This window comes from Phoxinus phoxinus (assembly GCF_949152265.1).
Source record: "Phoxinus phoxinus genome assembly, chromosome: 3".
Taxonomy (NCBI): Eukaryota; Metazoa; Chordata; class Actinopteri; order Cypriniformes; family Leuciscidae; genus Phoxinus; species Phoxinus phoxinus.
This window is the reverse complement of record NC_136878.1, coordinates 13,484,730-13,504,609: the sequence shown is the minus strand read 5'-3', so window position 1 is coordinate 13,504,609 and position 19,880 is coordinate 13,484,730. Positions and strand designations below refer to the sequence as shown.

General features: G+C 40.5%; 1 protein-coding gene across 1 annotated transcript in view; it reads left to right on the top strand.

Moving 5' to 3' along the window:
• LOC306995321 (connector enhancer of kinase suppressor of ras 2) overlaps positions 1-19,880 on the top strand; it is a 46,885-nt gene that overhangs the window by 8,663 nt on the left and 18,342 nt on the right. Inside the window, exons 2-7 of the mRNA XM_079606836.1 lie at positions 11,566-11,729; positions 14,689-14,891; positions 15,240-15,327; positions 15,472-15,513; positions 17,858-17,977; positions 18,369-18,428. Coding sequence (XP_079462962.1) covers positions 11,566-11,729; positions 14,689-14,891; positions 15,240-15,327; positions 15,472-15,513; positions 17,858-17,977; positions 18,369-18,428 — 677 coding nt within the window. The remainder of the gene's footprint in view (positions 1-11,565; positions 11,730-14,688; positions 14,892-15,239; positions 15,328-15,471; positions 15,514-17,857; positions 17,978-18,368; positions 18,429-19,880) is intronic.

Below are 19,880 nucleotides of genomic sequence, written 5' to 3'. Positions count from 1 at the left end.
CTGACATAATGACATACAATAAATATGGAAAATTGAACAACACGATTCAGGGAGCAGGCTACACAGTGAACTCCGAGAAAACGCTACTCTTGAGCAAACAGTTTGTGAAAAGGCCGTGAAAGTGACTGTGATCTCATTGAATAGGATATGTTTAGTTGGTGAATAGCATATCTACTATTACACAGTAGCGATAACGTTAAGCGCACCAGAATAAAATATAATATTCATAAGTAAACACTGTAGCTGACTTACAGATTCAGTTAACGTCCACAAATGAATAAGCTCGACGATTCAGGGAGCAGGCTACACAGTGAACTCCGAGAAAATGCTTCTTAAGCTCCGCTGATTTCTTCGACCCTCTCTGTCTCTGGTCCTGCGCACCAGAATAAAATACAATATTCAGAAGTAAACAGTGTAGCTGACTTACAGATTCAGTTAACATCCACAAATGAATAAGAGCGACGATTAATTTCTAATCCAAACAACGTAAAACTTGGAGCAACCCGCAGCAAGACACCTGTCACTAATGGTTCGAGAGATATGCGAATAACACACACACACACACACACACACACACACACACACACACACACACACACACACACACACACACACACACACACACACACACACACACACACACACGTTCCTGTAATTTATAGATAGAAGATTTACAAGACTGGCTGTCTGAAGGGGGAGATGGGAAAAAGAGTGAACTCAAAAACACAGAGGTCAAACCAGCACAGGCGATGAGCTCAATTCAAACATTCTCTCCTGTGCTAAATTCTGATACTGCAAAATAACTTATTTGATGAATACCTTCAATTTAATAAACCCAAAACAAATTGACTGCATTTGTGGGGAAAGTGCTCTGCACTCCCTCACCTTGCCTGAGCTGAGTGTTTTATCACTCATTACCTGCTTTTCCTGAAGCTGTGAAGGTCAGGTTCTCTTAGCCTACTAATACAGAATGCTCCAGGCACTCATTTAAAATGATTTCAAATGGTGGATCACCTTCCATGAACCAAAACCAAATAGACCTATCTACAATTATTCTTCACCACTCATGCATTGTCATAAATTCCAGGATTTCAACCTGTCACACACCACACGCGTGAAGCAGGCTAGTAGTGATAGGAGAAACAAAGCTTTTCGAAACTTTAAATCAATTGTCCCATTTGCTTCATAAAATGAGTCACTGTTTCGAAGCGGTCGAATCGCCAATCACTGGTTTGAAACAAATGATTCACAAAGGTTTTTGAATGAATTAAAACACTCACGTTAACACTAACAGCGCTTCTGCTTCGTTAATTTTTTTTGTCTTAACGGCCCATAAAACTCGTACATCAGTGGCCCATTAGTTTTTTTGTTTGCTTAATTGGTGACGCTGGGTTAGTGCCGGTGTAATGCAAAATTGTTGCTGCATACGTACCCCTCTGACACTGGATAGTTGTGCCCCTGAGTCCAGTAGATAATATTGTTTTAGTGTTTTATGCTTAGTGTTTAAGTCTCTTTTGCTCAAGGCTGTATTTATTTGACCAAAAATACACTAAAAAACAATACTGTGAAATAGAATTTGAATTGAGTTGTTTTCTATTTTGCTGAATTTTGAGCATCATTACTGTGTCACATGATCCTTCAGAAATCATTCTAATATGCTGTTGCTCAGGAAACATTTCTTATTATTAGCCAATTGAAAACTCTTGTGCTGCTTAATATTTTTTTGGAAACTGTGACCAACTTTTTCAGGATTCTTTGCTGAATAGAAAGTCCAAAATAAATATTTATTTGAAATCGAAATCTTTTGTTAGGCTACATTCTAAATGTCTTTAATGTCACTGTAAAGTATTTGATCACTAATAGAGTGAGGTTTTACGTTTTGTGATATCATGGAAGAATAGCCTTGAGAGCAAAGAGACAACATTTATGACATGTTTCGTCATTTATGATCATTGGGATGGTCAAAGGACTTTCAAGAAGTATAAATACAGGTGGTGAATAGATTTTTTTAAAAATCTCCAAGATGTCCGGTGTCTAAAGTAGGGTGTATCAGAACCTGAAACAGCAGAAACTGGGCTTGGAACGGTAGGATGTTTGCGAGCGTGTGTGTCTGAGTGAGTGTTTGATCATTTTCTAAGGGGTTTCCTCACGATGAGTCACCTCTCTTAGTGGGAGGGACCAGATTCATTTTTCCCTTTGTCAGCTGTTCTTGGATCAGCGTAGATGTGTTAGCGCAGATGTGAGATGGTGGGATGTAAACCAGAAGAGTGGACTTGAAGAGATTATGTGTGTGTGTTTCTTAAAGGAGGCCGTTCTCATAGAGAATTGCATGTAATTATGCATGATAATTACCGTTTTTTTTCCATGGTGAAGTACTCTCTCCTGTCCCAGCTTAATATGCAGAGACGACGCTGCAAAAGGGGAAAATAAATAGTTTATACATTTGAAGATGTATATATCTATCTGATGTGACTTTTAAAAAATACTTTTGGTTTGTGAAATCTTATTTAGTCATGTTAATTTAGTCATATTAAACATTTAAATATTTGTATAAAACATATAAATAGCCTATATATTCAAATATTTTTAGTATGTCACATCTCTCTATCTCTATATATATTGTTTAGTTTGTGCCAACCCTGGGTTTTAGGTAGGGCTGCGCAATATATCGAATTTATCGAAATATCGCAAATGTATATATCGCAATATGCATATCGCAACAGCTTGCAATAAATGGGGTCATGAACAAAAGACAGTTTTTTAGCTTTAATAAGTATCAGGATATATTTAATTCATACAGTGAAAACTAAGTAATGTTTTAATTTTATATTTTATGATTCAGTATCTTTTATTAAATAAAGCTAATGTAGGATAACCTGAAGCCCTGTGGTTTACACTGATGTTAAAACAACACTTCTTACGCTACAGTAAAACACTGATGTTCACTTTCAGAAGTTAGAAGGATGTTTTCTTGTCATAAAAAGAAAGTGAAACATGTAGGTTATATCATTTTAAATATATTTTAAAGATAATTTAAGTTTATTTTACACACTTTAAGCATTATCGTATTGCATATCGAATATCGCATTATTTAAGGAGTTATCGCATATCGCATTTTTTTTCAATATCGCACAGCCCTAGTTTTAGGTACCCTGAAAGTGGTTTGGCTTTTAGCAGTAGGCCTATTCATTGCCATAGTAACTTATGCTCAATGGCTAAAGGTATGCTCACAGTCACACTACAGGATTTTTGGCTGGAATTTGCAGTTTTCCAAGGTCTGCAACAAAATCCCCGGATTGCAGTCAAATGTGCTTGTTGCAGTGCCGATGGTCGTAAAGTATGAGCAGGTCACACAGGTGCACACACTACAAGATCACGTGACAATAATATCAAACAGGTTTTTTAAAATAACGCAGCGTCTGTGACTGCTCGAGAGAGGATCATGACGCTGCGTTATTTTTAAAACCTGTTTGATATTATTGCCACGTGATCTTGTAGTGTCTGCAATACAACGACAAGGTGGAGGGACACACAAGACATTTTGTCTTCATGTCCGAGGCACTTCACTGAATTTGTACTTAGAAAAGATTGAACAAAATGTGGACAGTGTCTATAATCTTTTTGGCAATATAAGTATTTATTTGTAAAATATATTTGATAAAAAACAGATCATAAAGTTATGTCCCTCAGTCTGAACTGAACCCATTATCATGCCAACTATTCTCCACTTACCAGAAATGCCATCATTCAGGTCTGTTTAACAGTGGTGCAGAACATGGCAAGTAGTATCCTACTTTTTCTTCATATTTTTGAATCGTATTAGTCAGGGAGGGAACTGTCAAGCTTAAAAGGGTTGGCAATTTCGGAGCGGCTAGCAATAGCAAGCTAGTTTTGAAAGCATTAGATCCCACTCTCCCTTCAGAGCGTTCCCCAAAACACATGAACGTGCAGGTCGCACACAGCCAGAGCAGATTCAGCTAATTCATTTCGGCATTGTGTTGCCAGAGAAACACATAAACACAGCTCAGAGAAGAAAGTCACGGTTGCTATCTTGTTGTCACGGAACGCACGACAACGCCTCCTCCTGGTTTCACTAGATCCCTCTCTCCTGCATACTAGGACTTCATTTCCCATCATCCTCCATGCTCGTTATTCCCTAATCAGCCCATTATGATTTGACCAGTCTCACCTGTGCACCCTCAGCTACCCTTTATCTGGACTGTTCTGTTCTCTGTCATTTGTGAAGTATTGTTTTACCCTACCTCTGTCTCAGTTTGTGACCCTTGTTTTCTCTGTGCTTGGATTTGATCTCGTGTGTTTGAACTTGGACTCTGAACTCGTTTTATGAACCTTTGCTGCCTGCCTCTGAACCCTGCCTGTTTGACTTCGATTCTGGATTACCCTTGTCTGCATTTGAGGTCCTGCCTGTTTATTCTCTGTTATCTTCATCTTAAATAAATATCTGCAAATGGATCCGCACGTCTCTGCCTCTACGTCACAGAATACTTCACCGCATCAGGATCCAGCAGAACTCAATCGACTTACCTCCGAGGTATCTAATCAAGCTAATGTTCTCACAGCTCATCAGCAACAGCTGGTAAAATTAACCGGTCTCACAGAGAAGCTCGCAAGAACTGTTCAATCCCTATCGCAGCCAGACGCAACTGTGAATCAACCTTCTCATCCCCTCGCACCACCAGTCGTGAGTAACCACTCCTTTCAACCCAAATTATCGCACCCTGAGAAATTTGATGGCTCACCTTCTGCTTGTAAGGGATTCCTGTTGCAGTGCAGTTTGTGTTTTGACCAGCAGCCACAGTTCTACTCCACTGATGGAAGTCGCGTGTCCTTCATATGTTCTCTACTCACGGGTCGAGCTCTGGAATGGGCCACCGCACTCTGGTATGGCGGTCAGCTCTCTTTCCCATCTTATAACGAATTTCTGACTCAATTTAGAGAGGTTTTCGAGCACTCAGCGGGAGGAAAGGATCCAGGTGAACTGCTGCTCACGTTATGCCAGGGGAATTCGACCGCAGCGGACTACACGCTCTCTTTCCGTACCCTGGCTGCCCAAACTGGATGGACGGAGGAACCCCTCAAGCTCATTTATCGTAAGGGACTGAACCCGAACCTCCAAGGAGAACTAGCGTGTCGCGACGACGGTAAAACACTAAGTCAAATTATGGAGCTTGCTATCCGCCTGGACAACTTGTTACGCGCCCGACTCACGCCTCTTAGATCCAGTCCTCTTGAGCGTACTCTCCCCAGTGTGGAGTCGGAACCTATGCAGATTGGCTACACACGCCTCTCCACCGCGGAACGGGAGAGGAGACGCCGTAATCATCTCTGTATGTACTGTGGAGAAGCAGGACATCTGCGGGCCACCTGTCCGGTTAATCCAGCCCTCAAAAATTCAACTGCGGTGAGTTCTAATTCCTCTTCTAAACTATTTACTGTGGAGAGTTTCCTAAGGATTAATGGTCAAAATATAAACACAAAAGCCTTGATTGATTCGGGAGCTGCCGGAAATTTTATCGATCTATCTTTTGCCAGAACTCATTGTGTTTCCCTTCTCGCATGTGAGTCCGGTGTCACTGTAGAAGCCCTGGATGGACGCCCTCTAGGGTCTGGAGAGGTTCACTACATCACCCAACCCCTCACGCTAGGCTTCGGGAAACAACACACTGAAACCATCCAATTCTTCACAATTCACTCACCCGGACATCCAGTAATTCTAGGACTTCCATGGCTGGAGAGACATAATCCCCAAATTTCATGGTCTGAGGGGAAAATATCCCGTTGGTCTGAATTCTGCCAGTCAAATTGCAGTGCTGCTGTCCAAGGTACTGAACTTCACAACGCTTCCCTTAAGGGAGTGGATTTTCTGAAAATTCCAACTGTATATCATGATCTCGCCCTGGCTTTTAGCGAAACTGAGGCTTCCCAACTTCCTGCTCATCGCGCTGGTGACTGTGCTATTGAGTTTTTACCAGGGGCTGTAATTCCACGCGGAAGAGTTTACCCACTGTCACAACCCGAGACAGAGGCCATGAAGGCATACATTGACGAACAGCTGGCAAAGGGTTTCATCACTACCTCGACATCTCCGGCCTCCGCTGGATTCTTTTTCGTCAAGAAGAAGGACGGGGGTCTTCGGCCGTGCATAGATTATCGTGGTCTTAACGAGGTAACAGTCAAGTATCGCTACCCTCTTCCTCTAGTCCCAGCAGCTTTGGAGACGCTCCGCACTGCTCGCTATTTCACCAAGCTGGATCTAAGGAATGCGTACAACTTGATTCGCATACGGAGTGGAGATGAATGGAAGACGGCGTTTTCGACTACATCCGGGCACTATGAATACAGGGTAATGCCTTTCGGCCTGTCCAATAGTCCTTCCGTTTTCCAGGCATTTGTTAACGAGACTTTCCGGGACATGTTGCATCGTAAAGTTATTGTGTACATTGATGACATTCTGATTTTCTCTGATTCCCTTGAAGAGCATGTCCAGGATGTTCGTGCAGTTCTCAGGCGTCTGATTGAGAATCAACTCTATGCCAAGCTTTCCAAGTGCGAATTTCATCAGACACGCATCTCCTTCCTGGGCTATGTCATCAGTGCGGACGGTGTCCTTATGGATGACAACAAGGTCAGAGCAGTGACGAACTGGCCCCAGCCAGCCTCGGTTAAAGATCTACGGCGCTTCCTGGGTTTTTCTAACTTTTACCGCAGATTCATCCGCAACTTCAGTGTGATTGCAGCTCCTCTCACATCCCTGCTTCAAGGAGGAGGTAAATGTTTCAAGTGGACATCGGTTTGTACTGAGGCCTTTGCTCAACTCAAGGAACGGTTCACGTCTGCTCCCATTCTCCATCATCCTGATCCAGAAAAGGAATTCATCATGGAGGTGGATGCATCTAGCACAGGTGTGGGGGCGGTGTTGTCACAACGGCATGGTGAGCCAGCTAAGATGTTTCCTTGTGCTTTCTATTCTCGCAAACTCAATTCTGCAGAAAGAAATTATGACGTGGGTGACCGCGATCTTCTGGCCATGAAGACCGCCTTTGAGGAGTGGAGACACTGGCTGGAGGGAACCCGTCAACCATTCACAGTGCTCACGGATCATAGGAATCTGGAGTATATCAGGTCAGCCAAACGTCTCAATTCCCGCCAGGCTCGCTGGTCACTGTTTTTCTCAAGATTTGATTTCAGGATTACTTACAGACCAGGCTCCCAGAACGTCAAGGCTGACGCCCTCTCCCGCCAATTCGATGATCCAGCCAGCGAAACCAAGCCTGAACCTATTATACCCACTGCACTCATCGTGGCTCCCGTTCAATGGGACATTATCTCCGAAATCACCACTGCACTGAGTCGTCATCCCGCTCCACCAGAATGTCCTGCTGATCGTCTCTTTGTTCCACCAGATCTCCGCCACCGTGTGCTTCAGTGGGTTCACTGCACTCCCAGCGCAGGTCATCCAGGTATTGCCGCAACCATTCAGCTGGTCTCAAACCGCTTTTGGTGGGCTTCTCTTCAGTCTGACGTTATCAAATTTGTTCACCAATGCTCTGTCTGTAATACTGTGAAAACCTCCCATCTCAAGCCCGCAGGATTGCTGCAACCTCTGCCAGTACCACAACGTCCCTGGTCTCACATCGCCGTGGATTTTGTAACGGATCTCCCTCCATCTCAAGGATTCACAACCATTCTCTCCGTGGTGGATCGTTTCTCTAAGTCCTGTCGTTTCATTCCCTTAACCGGCCTGCCCACAGCCTTACAAACTGCAGAGGCTTTATTCAATCAGGTTTTCCGTTTGTTTGGCTTGCCCGAAGACATTGTGACTGACCGCGGTTCTCAATTTACTTCCCGGGTCTGGAGAGAATTATGTGCAAAGCTAAACATCAATGTCAGTTTAACCTCTGGTTACCATCCTCAGGCCAATGGGCAGGTTGAACGCCTTAACCAGGACCTGATTCGTTTCCTGAGAACTTACTGCCACCAGAATCAGCAGGATTGGAGTCGTTTTCTGGCCTGGGCAGAATATGCCCAGAATTCTCTGATAAAGCCTGCCACTGGTTTAACACCCTTTCGATGTGTTCTAGGTTTCCAACCTCCCCTCTTCCCGTGGGCCGGGGAGCCTTCCGACCTCCCCGCGGTAGATGCCTGGCTTCGGCGCAGCGAGGCTACTTGGGATGCTGCGCACGTCCATTTACAGCGCGCCGTTCGCCGTTATCAACATCAGGCGGATCGGAGGAGGCGTGAGGGTCCCAGATACCGACCTGGCCAGTGGGTGTGGCTTTCCGCTCGAGATCTTCGTCTCAAGCTACCATGCAAGAAGCTTTCTCCTCGTTTCATTGGACCATTCAAAATACTCCGTCAGATAACTCCTGTTTCTTTTCGTTTGTCACTCCCTGCTCAGTACAAAATCTCACCCACCTTTCATGTATCCCTTCTCAGACCCGCTGTTGCCCCCAGGAGTGAGAGGAACCGGGAGGAGGTCGCTGCTATTCAGACTCCCCCCATTGAAGTGGACGGCACGGAGGCTTTCCGGGTGCGAGAGATCCTGAGCTCCAGACGTCACGGCGGGGTTCTGCAATATCTCATTGACTGGGAGGGGTACGGTCCCGAGGAGCGCTCCTGGGTCAGGTCTCAGGACATATTGGATCCCACATTAACTGCTGCATTCCACCAGGACCACCCAGACCTACCTGCTCCAAGACCCCGTGGAAGACCCCGTCGTCGACCAGGTCCTCGCTTCCGGAGCCGCTCGCAGGGGGGGGGCTCTGTCACGGAACGCACGACAACGCCTCCTCCTGGTTTCACTAGATCCCTCTCTCCTGCATACTAGGACTTCATTTCCCATCATCCTCCATGCTCGTTATTCCCTAATCAGCCCATTATGATTTGACCAGTCTCACCTGTGCACCCTCAGCTACCCTTTATCTGGACTGTTCTGTTCTCTGTCATTTGTGAAGTATTGTTTTACCCTACCTCTGTCTCAGTTTGTGACCCTTGTTTTCTCTGTGCTTGGATTTGATCTCGTGTGTTTGAACTTGGACTCTGAACTCGTTTTATGAACCTTTGCTGCCTGCCTCTGAACCCTGCCTGTTTGACTTCGATTCTGGATTACCCTTGTCTGCATTTGAGGTCCTGCCTGTTTATTCTCTGTTATCTTCATCTTAAATAAATATCTGCAAATGGATCCGCACGTCTCTGCCTCTACGTCACACTTGTAATTATGGTTACAACATGAACGAAGCATAAGCTTGTTGGTTTGGTTCAGGGGGAACTGTAAAAGGTGTCTGTAGTGCTGATGATGTGTGATGTCTGTGCGAACGGGTTGCACAGAGGTATGGAAATACATATGTTGACTGACAGGTGGGACATCCTATTATTGTCTTTTGACCCGAATGCAATGATTGGAGGAATATTTTTCGGTCCTGAGACTTCTACAGTAGATATAGGCTGCTATGTAATTATTTTTTATATATGTAGACCACTTCTATTATTGATTGCTATCAGGATGTGATGAGAGTTTCAACCAGTATAACAAAAAGTGTTTAACAACTCAACCCCATGGTCCCCATCACATAAAATTAAGATGGAAAATTATTATTTTTCACATTTTTTATTTGAATCCATAAGTATATACAATGTACTTATTTCACTCTACACTACAAGAGGAGCAGTGGCCATTTGTTTAAAAAAACCCTCAACCCCATCACATATGTATGTATATTTCTCATTGTTTTGTAAACTTGTGACAGAGATTTTCTCTTCAGTATATCACTTATTTATGAATAATTGTAATTAAAAAATAAATAAAATAGTCATGGTTTCAGTAAAGATATACTTACCAAAATCATGACAACTCATGATTTTGTTATAAATAGAATAGGCCTATTTAATGTAATGTGTCCACTTGACAAGCATCCTATGTCCGAAATGGCAGCCACATCAGCAGCAGAAAGACTGTGTTGTGCAACCATGTTAACCCAGAAAGAAGGGCACAATATGAGACAGAGACTAAATTAAAAATACAAAATTGAAGGCAATGTCTCCCTTCAAACCTGTTACAGTCTTCAAACCCGTTCGTCACACTATTCTCAACTATTCTTTTGGGAAAAAAATAGGGAAGGAAGACGATTAAAAATTAAGGCATTTGCTGATTACTGTAAAAAGTGTTCAGTTCACTTACTTAAAAAATCTAGTAAACCCGTTGCCTTAAAATTATTGCGTAAATAAACTTCATGCTTCATAAACTTCATTCCCAGGAATGACCCTGGAACTAATCCAGCCGATCACAGTATAAAATCTCGTAATCACTTGCGCGAATTTCTCACGTGAATTTACGTGAAGTTTTGCACGTTTCAAGGCATGTGATTGGCTGTTCGCTGATGTCACACTTTTTTATGTGCTCATGCTCCATCAACAACGTGGTAAAAAACAAAGCCTGATTTGACTGGTTTGGTTTTGTCAACACAAAGCTAATCCCGTAACCCTGAGTTTGTTCAACTACCATAATGGTATGAGCCCCCAGTAAGCCAGAAGTAAGCCATTCCCGCCTGACCAATGGTGTGTGAGTATTTGGCTGGATAATCTGGTCATCCAACCAACTGTTAAATCATTATTGCAATTCCATTTGGTGATGCGAGTGCTAGATGAAAAAATACATATTTCTCCTTTAATGTGTGTATATGTTTGCAGTGTATGTACTGTATGTGTGCGCCTTTCCAGTAGGGATGTGTGTGTGTGCGCGCGCGTGTGTGTGTGTGTGTGTGTGTATAGGACTGTAGGAAATGGAGGCCTTTATCATTCCCTGTGCAGGCTTACCTCACCGTCTCTAAGCAACGGTTGCCAAGCAGCCCGTATAGCTGGAGCAGAACGAGAGAATGAAGAGACTGAGCACGAGAGAAAGTCTGTTTAGCTGAAGGACATCCTACACACACACACACACACACACACACACACACACACACACACACACACACACACACACACACACACACACACACACACACACACACACACACACACACACACACTTGCATGTCGATAAAATAACACACAGGTTATCTTGTGTGTGTGTGTGTGTGTGTGTGTGTGTGTGTGTGTGTGTGTGTGTGTGTGTGTGTGTGTGTGTGTGTGTGTGTGACCATAGAGCTGTTTATGAAGGACACTGAGCTTGGGTGCATCTGCAAGTTCAGAATGTTCCCATCTGAAGAGTCTCGGCCAACATCATCCTCTGAGAAAGCAAATGTGTGTGTCGCTGCCTTGAAAAATGCAGGTGTGTCTCTTTCTGAGAGACGTGCCTGTATTCACTAAGTGGTTTATCAGGGATAGAGCACAAACTGTTACAGGAATTAGCCACTTGACATCATTTGCAGGTTTACGATGTGTTTATGCATTGCGTTTGGTGTGTGTGAGTGTTGCGTATTAATCATCCTAATGACAGCTCTCTGTATGGAGAGAAGCTCCATTATACACTGGGTCACATTTTAAGTTTATTACATGACATAAATGAATTATGATCACATGGTTGTGTTGCACTTCTCTCTCTCTCAGGGTTGGATGACTGTTTGCTGCAGTATATGAGGACATTTGAGAGAGAGCAGATAAACGGAGAGCAGCTGCTTCACATCACCCATCAGGAGCTGGAAGAGCTCGGCGTGACCCGCATCGGACACCAGGAGCTCATTCTGGAGGCTGTGGACTTACTCTGCGCACTGGTGTGTGTGTGTGTGTGTGTGTGTGAGAGTGAGGGAAAATGAGACTGGCTGTGATAATGATGTGTTTGTTTTGTATTAATGACACGACAGACATTTTATTCAAACTCCGCTTAACACTGAATGATTAACACCCAGCGGGAATCTCTCAACCAGTATACAAAAAGAGGAGGGAGTTTGTGTGCAAGGAAGGGAAGATGCGTTTTTGGTTCTGATTGGCTGCTGGAGGAATTCATGCATCATAGAATGAGAGGAGGAGTTCAATCTCAGTCAACTAGCTAACTTCCTCACAGCTGTTCATGCAAACCAATTCATCTCAGAGGCAGAACTCAAGTTTATAAGTAGGCTAAAGAGCTGTTTCGGGTGAAAGGATTACAAGTGGACACAGCAATAAATAAAAAAAGCAAATGGGGTCTAAAACATTTTGAGATCTTAACGCAGACGACAGCGAAGGGTTGCCTACTCAGTCATAGTCACATTTTATTTGTCCAGTGTGCAGTAACATTGCAGACAGAAGTACTTGTTGACTAATATTACTTTTATGCTATTATAGTATTTATTTATAGATTTTTTTTTAATTAGATTTGTTTTTTATATTTTCAATATAGTTTTAATTTTTTAATTTTAGTCATTTATATATATTTTTATTATTTAAGTTTAGTAATTTTGCTTTTGTAATTTGTTTTGTATTTTTTTAAATTTCAATTTTAGTTTTAGTAATTTTCAGCTTCAACTTTTACATTTTATTTCCATTTGTTGCTAAAGTAACATTTCCAAGGCAAGTTTTTTAACCTTAAGTTGTTCATCCAATATTTATATTTTATTTTAATTCATTTCATTTCTGTTTTATTTAATTTCATAAAAACATTTTTTTATAGTGTTAGTTTTAGTTAACAATAACAAAACTGCAAGTAAACATGTTTAATTAAATATAAATACGTAAATAAAAAATATTAATAAACATTATGAATATCATAACAAAAATAGTAATTGTGTAAATGAAACATATGAATCTACAATTACAAAATAATAAATATTATAAACTGCTGTTTCCATTTGGCTTTAAAATAAAATAAAATAAAAAGTGGTGCATACCTGCCCTCTGAAGCACCATCCCGAAGTCTTTCACTCCGTCCTTATAAATTTTGCATTGAACCTTTTTTAAAACAAGAGTCAACTGTCACCAGATCACTCCTAAATTCTCATGGGTTCTGCTGATCTTCTGTTTTTTTTAAATGATATATATATATATATATTTTAAATTTGCTTTAGGTCTCTGGTATTTATCCTGACATTCATAGCTACCTGGAAACTTATTTAAATTCTAAAGATGCCTCGAAGAGCTTTTAGGAGCCTTGAAGCGATGAACAACATTTCAAAGATCTTTCCCGTGAACTTATTTATATAAGGATCTATTTATAATAACGGTTGGAACATTGAATGGTGTCTACATATTAATATGCATGGCAGCTGTAATTTATGCAGCGAGGAGCTTGAATTAGATAATAGAACAACAGTCACAACTGTAGAAAAAGACACGTCACTGCTGCAGATACCAGTTTACACCATATATAGAAGAAACAGAGAAGTCGGAAAAACCCTCCTGCCTATAAATGAGAGATGTTGGGTCCAGCTGATTAACACTATAAACAAACCCAAAGGAAATGTGAGAAAATCTACTGTTTGTTACTTGAAACAGCCAATTGTGAATCAGAACGGTCCGGTTATTGAACTATTTAGCCGATCGATACACAGAAATGATGGGTTCTCCAAGCAGCAGTTCTGAGAAAATGGCATTTATTCTGAGTAATGCATTTTTCCAGATATGAATGGAGACTTGATTGTGTGCTTTATTTCATTCCACAGTGTAGGCAGTGTTTTATTTCTGAGTAGCTTTGTCAGTGTGTAGTGATGACCCTCTGTACATGCTGTGAGAATGCTGCTTGATTTTTCTGCTGCTTACACTTCGCTTTTAAGTCTCAGAATGATAAAATCAGCCATAAGATTGACTGCTATGCTTCAGACCTTGGACCCTCTTAGAAAAAAAACCTGCTATTGCACTGTATTGAAAAGAGCATTTTAAAATAATAAATCTCTCATGCTTTTTCAGACACAGTAACATTTAAGGTTTATGTTCAGTAAGATTGTTTTACATTTTTTTTAATTAAGTCATTTGTGCTCATCAATGCCGCATTTATTTGATCAAAATACAGTATAGCTAAACAGTAACATTGAGAAATATTTACTTGAAATTATTACAATTTCAAATAACTGTTTTCTATTTTGAAATGTCATTTATTCCTGTGGTGGCTAAGCTGAATTTTCAGCAGCCATTACTCCAGTCTTCAGTGTCACATGATCAAAGACTATAGATATACAAAGACGGTTCACTCATATTACTTATAAATGGGAGAAGCAGCAACGCACAGTATGGCGGAATACGTCCCTCCTTCTCCTTTATGCTCAAACGCATTAGAAACAATATTTTTGGGACAGTTCATATCAGATTTTGTTGCCGGATTTGAAATATGTTATCTAATTGTTAGTTCAGCAAGCAGTTTTTTAGATTTAAGGATTCCCCCATTCAAATAGATAGGACTTGATCTTGAATTCCCAAAATAGCAATGCAAATATGGCCGCTGAGTGAACAGACTTTCTTTGAAATGGATTTTGCACATGATCCTTCAGAAATCATTCTACTATGCTGATTTGGTGCTCAAGAAACATTTATTATTATCAATGTTGAAAACAGTTACTTCATATTTTTGTGGAAACCATAATAGATTTTTTTACAGGATTCTTTGATGGATAGAAAGCTCAAAAGAACATCATTTAATTGAAATATAAATCTTTGAACATTGTAAAAGGCTTTACTGTCACTTGATCAATTTAATGCATCCTTGCTAAATAAAAATATGAATTAATAACTACTTCAACAATGATCTCTTTTTTCCTATTGCAGAACTATGGTCTAGAGACAGAGAATTTGCGGACTTTGTCACACAAACTCAATGCATCCGCCAAGAATCTGCAGAACTTCATCACGGGGCGGCGCCGTGGGGGCCATTATGACGGACGAGTCTCACGGCGTCTTCCAAACGATTTCCTGACATCTGTCGTTGACCTCATCGGAGCTGCTAAAAATCTACTGGCATGGCTGGACAGGTACTCAAACCTCCCCGAACAGGGAATGAACTCACCTGGGCTGAATAGAACTGACCTGAAAGTCATGTATGATATCATAGAAATGAATGGAATTGAAATCAAACCTGGTAGGACTGTATTAAAAGGGAGTCAAATAGCCCTGATAAGCTGTCCAAAATAACAAATAAAAAGCAAACTAATTAAATACTCATTTGTATAGTGGCAAGTGCACAAGTGCTCTGACACATTGTAGTGTGGTGCTCATGAGAGACCCAAGTTTTGAGTCCAGCCCAGGTCTTGTTCCCAACCTCTGTTTAAAATGTTAAAAATGCACTCGTCTCTTTATGTATGTGTTTGCTTTGTTTGCAGGTCTCCATTTGTCAGTGTTTCTGAGTACTCAGTGCTGAAGAACAACATTGTTCAGCTCTGTCTAGAGCTAACCACTATAGTACAACAGGTGTGTGTGTGTGTGTGTGTGTGTGTGTGTGTGTGTGTGTGTGTGTGTGTGTGTGTGTGTGTGTGTGTGTGTGTGTTTGCATTTGGACAAACAGCACAGTCCTTTATTATTATTTTTAATGTAAAAATGCTCTTCTCCTCTTAGGATTGCACAGTGTATGAAACTGAAAATAAGATTCTGCATGTGGTAAGTGTTTCTCAAGCCTCACACACTTTCTCTTTTACACACACAAACTTGTACACCTATACTTGTGAAAACCCCCACTAACTGTAGTTAGAGCCTACTTTCGATTAGCACAGACAATTATTTTGACTCAATACTGCATAGTAAGCAGAAATGTGGAAATTATAGTTAAACCATTTATGTGAATTATTCGGTTAAATGTGTATTATTTGATCTGTGAATATGTCTAAATCCTGCTTTTGAGGTGGGATCACGTTTCTTGGTAAAGAACTGTCCTTTAAAGGGGTGGTATAATGCCCTTTTCACATATCTAAAAAGTCTTTGATGTCCCCAGACTGTGTATGTGAAGTGTTAGCTCAAAACACCCCACAGATATTTTTATATAGCATGTTCAAATTGTCACTTTATGACGGGTTAGCAAAAACGCACCGTTTTTTGTGTCTGTTCTTTTAAATGCAAATGAGTTGCAGCTCCCGCCACAGTGGGCGGAGCTTCAAGAGCTCGTGTCCTTTTACCTCACACAGACACACACTGAAAATTAAAACAACTTTTAGCCTTTTATGTTCAAACTGGAGTCAGACAATAATGGAGAGACTTAAGAAGAAGTGACAACATGTAGAAGCAACAGGACATTTCTGAATGGTTAGTTTAATTTATGGAGCTTATGTGTAGTTATCTTCTAGTCATTGATTAGCATATTCTGTCATGATAATCTATGGCCCTGTCCCAAATGGCACACTCCGGACTTGTGGACTTCCTCAGAGTCCACACTTTGGTGACGTCATGTAGTGCAGACCTATAGGCCCTTTGGCGCGAGTCCACGAGGGCGCATTGAGATGTATTTTTGGGACAGACTCGATCGCCACGCCGGAAATAGGAAGACGGTCCGGATGTTGTTTAAATATTATATTTCTACATTTACATATGATTCAGTAAAGCCCTGACATTCGGTTATATTTATTTAATGAATCATAATGCGATCGTAGCCTATTATTCAGTGCACTATTTATGTTTATATTAAATATAAATATATATTTATGTTTGAGACATCAACCACTGGTTGATGACCATATGTTTGTATAAACTGTAGGTAATAACTGGTAAAATGTACACATAGGTCATAAAAACCATAATGATATTTACACTTAAATATTTTCTTCTCATGTTAACGTGAGCGAAAGCTCCTCCCATTCGTTGTCTTATTGGCCTTTCGCAAATTCGCAAGGATTCCTGGGTAGTTAAAGTGCGTGAAGCCTGCATCTATGCGGCCTTCGCGGAAGACCGCTTCAAGGGTACAAAGGGGGCGCTGCTGAGCACACTTCAGAGCGTTAAAATGATGAATGGGACGGTCTACGGACTCGTAGACTCAGTGAGCGCGCGCAATTTAAGTCCACGAGACCGAAAGTCCACATGAAGTGCGTCATTTGGGACAGGGCCTATAAATCACTTTCCCGGGGGCGGGGTTTATGTAAATTTTAGGGTTAGTGATGTCACTAACCCGGGAGGAATGTCGTGTAGTCCCTACCAGCCGTTTGTTGTAGTCCTTAAACAATATTTCTTTAAAAGCAAATTTCTTCCTTTGCTTTGAACTTTGAGCGCCGTAACTTAGCAGATGTTGTTTATGCTCAACATTGCTTACTAACTAAAGTTAGAAAAGTTAAATCATAATCAACCACCCCTTTACTGTAAGACATTCATTTAGACTTTAAATTATCAGGCCACTTTGTAAAAGCTTTATACAAGAGAGGAACATCCTCCATCCTCACAGGCTGGTCATAAGACATTTTACTATAGTTGTGACTTCATTTTCAAAACGTATTTCATAAGAATAGTGAACAAGCACACACACACTTTTTACACTCAGACACAGCCCTTATATTTATATATTTCAAGTAAAACGTGTCTGTGAAGTCACATGTATCTAGCCTGCTCTGAAGCAAACGTCAATGTGTGTGTGTGCTTTGCCTAAGGTTGGATATCCTGAATAATGCAGATTTTTCTCCCTTCAGGATCACTGCCTGTAGAACAGAGAGAAAGAGAGAGAGGGATGGATAGATGGATGCAAATAGACAGAAAAAGATGAAAGAAAGAATATAATATGAATAAATATACATATAGCATGTGACTTATTAATGCAGATTCATTATACATTATGGGTATATTTCATGATGCTGAATGCCTTTCATGTGAATGGTTTGGACTGCTGCAGGGTTGCCAGTATTTACTGCTGCCTCCCAGTTCAACAGCTATAATTAGACTGAGAGATTTACAATGGAATCGCAAACATAGACTGACAACACTGTCTGTTTGTCTCTCATTGTCTTTCTGTGTTTATCTCTCGTTGCAGTGTAAGACTCTATCAGGTATCTGTGAGCACATTATTTCACTGTCGTCCGACTCGTTGGTGTCACAGTCTGCTCACCTCGAGGTCGTCCATCTGACTAACGTTATGCCTAGCGAGGGCCTGGTGAGTAAACAACAGCAATATCCCTTCTACAGAAATATGAGAATGTTTAAAAAAGAAGGGTGTAATTGGTTGGATTTTAGGAACTTTCTCTCATCACAGAGACAACTATAAGAAAGCCATTTGTGGGTTGATTTCTTTCAAAAGAAAAACACTGTTGCTCTGTGGTGAAAAATTGCTCTGGTTGTTTAAATACCCGACATAGCAACATTTACTCAACCAATGGCGTGAGTTTGGGGGAGGACTATTTGTTTGTGTGACCAATAGCAGACAGGGAAACCTGTTTGAAAACAATTGCAATTTTTGCAATTCCATTCAGTCACAGAAATTACACACTTTAGGACAGTTTGAAAAATCTGTATAAATCTCACAACACTCTATTTCCTCTTTTTAGGGCATGTACATCAAGTCCACATATGATGGTCTTCATGTGATCACTGGAACTACAGAGAATGTGAGTTCAGAGCTGTATTTATTCTTTACCTGTCTTATAGAGGAGCTTTTTCATATAAATTCTACAAATCCAAATCCTAAGATTATAAACCGCTGCTCTCCTCACTTCTTCCCACGGTTATTTAAGAATCCCATCTGGAATGCCAGGATGGTCATTTAAACTTATGCCATTTAGTGAATTTAGGGGTGTGTGATATGTATTTTCTATGATGATATCGTAATTGTTGTTTTAACAATGTGCAAGCTGACATTATTAAGTGTCTCTCACTTTGCAAAAACCAAACTAAACATGTTTTGAGAGTCCACATATTCACTAAAAATAGTAAATACAATAGCCAAAAATAGCCATCTCTAAGCAACACACAGCAGTGTTTTGTTATTGAATGAATCTGCTTTTTTTAATGAGTCATTTGAGTGAATGATTGAATAACCCATTCATAAAGAGAGGCACTTGCTTCATTTCTAAATGAATGAAAATATTTTAGTAAATGATTCAATGACTCACTCATTAAGACAGGGACTTTCTTCCACCTTCTAAAGGTTTTAGTTTCATATTTAAAAATATTACTTTACTTTCTTAAGCCCTGTGATGTACTGGCCATCCATCCAGGATGTTCCCCTCCTTCTGTCCGAGACCCATGGTCTGAGCATCCATAACCCTACATACTGTAGGACAAGTTATTTTGAAAATGGAAAAAAAAATTTTTTTTAATAATAATTTCCTATTTCAGTATTCAAAATATTATTTTTTAAAACATAATTTCATAGTATTATTTAGGGCCAGTGCACCGATGGTGAAAGGACCCTCTTGAAATTGCTTTGTTTATTATGTATTTGTAATTGCTGTGTACATGCATTTATGCCATCTTTGAGCCGCATTAAACAGTCTGTGTAAATACATCTAAATGCCACTTTAGATGCAGCTTCTGTGGCACTTCTGCATTGCAAAAATAGCTTTTGTTAATGCTGGTTTCATTTGACCGGTAACAGCCATAATGGGTCTTATTATTCAAATTAAATTTAAAAATTGTACTGAAATAAGTGCCCTGAGAAATCACAGCTGAGTCTGTGACAGCCTTAGGCTCTAAAAACAGCAAAACATTGTCTTTTTCACTTTTTTAGCCAATCATGGAATGTTCTATACATTTATGTGTTGGGGATAAGGCAGTCTAATTAAGTGGTTAAGCAGATCTGAAATTTCTTAAAGCACCTTTAAAAGTTACAATAGCACTCTTTGAACCACCTCTGCTTCTTTCCAAATAAGGTTTTAATTTATGCCAGTGTTTCATATTTATAGTTGATGTATTGCTCATCAGCATGAGAAGTGATGTTATAAATAACTAAAATAATTTTATCCAGACTGGTTTGTCATAATTGTATTATGTAAAGCACCATCTGAGTTCTTCTACTGCTACAGTAGATTACAACTCCTACATTCTCAGATAAAATGGTA